The sequence below is a fragment of the Loxodonta africana genome, chromosome 19 (assembly GCF_030014295.1).
Source record: "Loxodonta africana isolate mLoxAfr1 chromosome 19, mLoxAfr1.hap2, whole genome shotgun sequence".
NCBI lineage: Eukaryota > Metazoa > Chordata > Mammalia > Proboscidea > Elephantidae > Loxodonta > Loxodonta africana.
Window position 1 is genome coordinate 57,439,682 of NC_087360.1, and position 4,703 is coordinate 57,444,384.

The 4,703-nt window shown below is 36.5% G+C and overlaps 1 protein-coding gene across 1 annotated transcript; it reads left to right on the plus strand.

The window, feature by feature from the left end:
- Nucleotides 1–4,352: 4,352 nt before the first annotated feature.
- Nucleotides 4,353–4,703, plus strand: LOC100668543 (small EDRK-rich factor 1-like). The gene has a single exon (XM_064271937.1). The coding sequence runs from the start codon at nt 4,518–4,520 to the stop codon at nt 4,701–4,703; it is 186 nt and encodes a 61-aa protein (XP_064128007.1). The 5' UTR covers nt 4,353–4,517.

Below are 4,703 nucleotides of genomic sequence, written 5' to 3' on the forward strand. Positions count from 1 at the left end.
CTTGGTGAAGTGAAGGTCAGAGAAAAAGAGGAAGACCCTCAACAAGATAGACTGACACAGTGGCTGCAACAATGGGCATAAACACAGCAACAATTGTGAGGACGGCGTGGGACTGGGCAGCGTTTCGTTCTGTTGTACACAGGGTCGCTATGAGTCAGAAGTGGTTCAACAGCACCTAACAACAAAAACATGTTTGTATTGTATGGGCATTACATCCATGTTTTCTTTTACAACAAAAATATTATTTTTAAAAACCACAGCAAGCAAAATTCAAAGGCAAGCTTGAAAAAATACATATGTGACCGCAAAAGATTAATTTTTTATAATGATTTTTAAACTAATAAGGAAAAAAATTAATACCCCAGCAGGAAAAAATGGGTAAAGGTACTTCATAGAAGGCCTACAATAGCTAGTAAACATGTATTTTAAATGTCCAGCCTCACCAAATATCAAAGAAATGCAAATTCAAGCAAAAACATGAATTTGCTCAATTGGGCAAATTTAATAAAATGATAATACCTAAGTTGCCAAAGGAAGCCCAGGTGGTGCAAACAGTTTGCGATCAACTGCTAACCTAAAGGTTGTTGGTTCAAAGCTCCTGAGCTCCAAGAAAGAAAAGGCCTGGCGATGTGCTTCCATAAATACTACATCGAAAGAAACCCTATGTAGCAGTTCTGCTCTGAAACACACGGGATCACCATGAGTCGGGGGACAACTCAACCACAGCCAACAATAATGATGTTGTTGAGGATAGAAAGAATAGGTATTCTCCTACAATGCTGACAGGAAAATGGTTTGTCATAAGTTTTTTGAAAAAGAACTTAGCAACATTTTTCAAAAGCCTTAATTTAAAAAAAAAAAAAAGTACGCACTTTAAATAATTTCACTTCTAAGAATTTAGCCCAAAATCAAATTGACAACAGCAACTCAAAAGATTAGATAGGAAACTTAGGGGGCAGTGAGTTTATATTAATGGGGAACAAACAACTCAGAAAAGGCGGATGAGAATAGTTGCACAACTCAAAGAATATAACCAATGTCACTGAATCATAAGTGTAGAAACTATTGCATTGGCATATGTTTTGCTGTGTATACTGTCAATGACAACAAAATAAATAAAAATTTTAAAAAGAATTTCACCTAAAGACGCTATTGTGAAACTTTGAAAAGATATATTTACAAAGATGTTTAACAAATCCTTATAATAAGAAGAAAATACTAGAAACAACCAAAACGTCCAATGGTAAGGAACTTGTTAAATAAATTATCAATCCAAGTAGATATAATGCAGCCATAAAAAAGTAGACCATTTAATGACATTGAAAATGTTTACAAGATATTGTTTTCCAAAAAGCAAATTTGAATGCAACATCTAGTGCAATTTTTTTTTTTTTTTTTAACCCTTTTTAGGGGAGTTCTACTCTGTCTTATAGGGTCACTATGAGTCGGAATCAACTCAACGGCACTGGGTTACTGGGTTATTATTCAATATAAAACACACACAAAACAATGTAGGGAAAAAGCGTGCTGCTGATTTATCACAAAGTGAATACCTGTGCAACCAACACCCAGGTTGAGAAACAGAACCATGCAAGCAGCCCAGAAGTGCCTCCTGCCACCTTCTGATGTCTACCTCCGCCCTCCTCCCCAAATAAAGCACGACCTTGACATGATTGTGATCGTTGGCTTTTCTTTACAGTCACCATTTTCATACACATCAGTAGATGCTATAGTTTAGTCTTGTCTCTTTTTTAACTTTGTGTAAATGGAATCATATGACACATACTCTTTTGTGTCTGGCTTCTTTCACTCCACACTATGGTTGTGAAGCTCATCCCTGATGTTGCACGTAGAAGTAGGTTTTCATTGCTCTATGTTGGCATTGGAAAAGCCTTTCTAAAGTACTTTGTGAATATACCACAATTTATTTATTCATTCTGCTCTGGAAGGACATTTGGGTTGTTTTCAGAGTTTGGGCCTGTTGTCAACAATGCTGCTATGAACATTCTTCTATATATATGTCTTTTACTACCCAGGAGCATACATCTCAGTAGGGTACATATTTGGGAGTAGAATAACCAAAACCAGTTGCCTCTGAGTCAATTCTGACTCATGGTTACCCCATGTGTGTCAGAGTAGAACTGTGCTCTTCTTAGGGTTTTCAACGTCTGATTTTTCAGAAGTAGATCACCAGACCTGTCTTCTGAGGCACCTCTGGGTGGGCTCAAACCGCCAACCTTTTGGTTAGCAACCAAATGAGTTAACTGTTTGCCCTACTCAGGGAGTGGAATAGCTAGGTGAAGTAATATGTGGATTTTCACTTTCAGCAGATAATAATCACTTTTCCAAATAGCTTGTACCAATTGACACTCTCATCAGCCATGTGACAGTTTCCATTGTTCCACGTCATGAACAATACTCTGTATTGTCAATCTTCTCTGTTTTATCCTATGGTTATGTAGCAGTATATTCTTGTGATTTTCATTTGCATTTTTTTTTTTACTTCTGGTGGATTTATTGGCTATTTAGACATAATCTTCTGTGAAATGCCTGTTCAAATTTTTCGTGTTTTCTGTTTTAAAATTAAATATAAACTGGAAAAAAATTAAAAAAAAAAAAGACTGGATAGATAGTTCATAATGGTAATAAAAGTTATTTCTGGGTGATTGAACTATGAGGGATTTATATTTTCTTCTTTGTGTTTTTCTGTACTTTTTAATTAAAATAATTATAAATTACTTTTAGAAAGTTAACAAATGTTGCATAATTCTAGTGAATAATAAATAGTGGGTATTTGCAAAATCACCATATAGGGAATAAAGTTTGAATGCTGAACCATTAAATTTATGAGATATTTGGATGATTTATAGTAATGATTCTTTAAATATTCCAAGGTGTTCTGTGACTAAAATTGAATAATAGTGCCCTTTTCCAATTTGCAATGGTTTCATTTGTTTTGTTTAGTGCTGTAGAACCAAATACAATACATCAAGTTATCCACTTATATATACACACCAACGAACTATTAATATGCCAAATAGGTTCCAGCAAAAACAGAAGTTAAGAGAGAAGTTTGATAAGGAGGACAATCATATTCCTATATTAAGAATTTCTGCTTTCATTTCCCATAAGAACTCCTATTAATCTGGCAGCTTCTAAATTAAAATATTTCCATCCTGATAAATAATAAGTGAAAAAGTCTTAGATTGATCAAAATGTGAATAAGTAATTAACAAAAATTAACTTAATAACAACTATACTCGAGACAATCTTTGATGGTTACGGGAATGGGAGGGAAAAACACTAACTAGACAGTAGATAAGTGGTAACTTTGGTGAAGGGTAAGACAGTATACAACACTAGGGAAGTCAGAGCAACTCAACAAGGGCAAAGTCATGAAACCTTCACAGAGACATCCAAACACCCTGGTAGACCGAGCTACTGGGCTGAGGGCTGGGGACCATGGTCTCGAGGAACATCTAGCTCAGTTGACATAACATAGTCTATAAAGAAAATGGGAAAGATTAGTCCAAAAGACTGAAGGACTACAACTACCACAACTTCCATCAGACCGAGCCCAGAACAATTAGATGGTACCCAGTTACCTCCACCGACTGCTTTGACAGGGATCACAATAGAGGGCTCCGGACAGAGCAGGAGAAAAATGAAGAACAAAATTCAAATTCACGAAAAAACAAATAAATAAATAAAGACCAGCCTTGCTAGTCTGACAGAGACTGGAGAAACCCCGAGAGCATGGCCTCCGGACACCATTTTATCTCAGTACTGAAGTCACTCTTGAGGTTCACCCTTCAGCCAAAGATTAGACAGATCTATAGGGCCAACAATTACACACATGAGGGACATGCTTCATTGTTCAATCATGTATGCAGACTAATAGGCATACCAGCCCAAAAGCAAAGACAAGAAGGCAGGAAGGAACAGGAAATTTTTGTTAATTACTTATTCACATTTTGATCAATCTAAGACTTTTTCACTTATTATTTATCAGGATGGAAATATTTTAATTTAGAAGCTGCCAGATTAATAGGAGTTCTTATGGGAAATGGAAACAGTGAAACTGGGGTGCAGAAGGGGAGAATGTTGACATGTCACAGGGTTAGTAACAATGTCACAAAACAATTTGTGTATTAACTGTTTAATGAGAAACTAATTTGCTCTGTAAACTTTCACCTAAATCACAATAAGTAAAAAAAAAATAGTGTGCAGCACACCAAGAAATAAAACGTTATGCTTGACTTCAAGGAATTCCCATCTAATTGAAGAAATAACTGAAATCCTTAGGAGAATCCTTAAAAATTATAAATTGCATGATGTAAGAGATCAGGGAAAACAGATCTGAAAAGTAGGATTAAGAATGGCACAGAGAGATTGCCCAATGAAGGGCCAGCAAGGGCTCAGCCTTCCAGATAGACAGATGGTGACCCTGACAGTGTGTGCGAGGGAACCAGTGCTTTTCTGAGTCGCTGTCTTCCGGGTGCTGTCTGGTGGTCGGCATGGCACGTGGAAGTCAAAGAGAACTTGCTCGCCAGAAAAACATGAAGAAAACTCAGGAGATTAACAAAGAAAAAAGAAAGGAAGGTAACTTGCCTACCTCTCAGAGAAAGCAGAGGGATTCTGGGGTCATACAACAAAAGCAGAAGGCAGCTAATGAGAAGTCTATGCAGACAAAAGAAAACTGA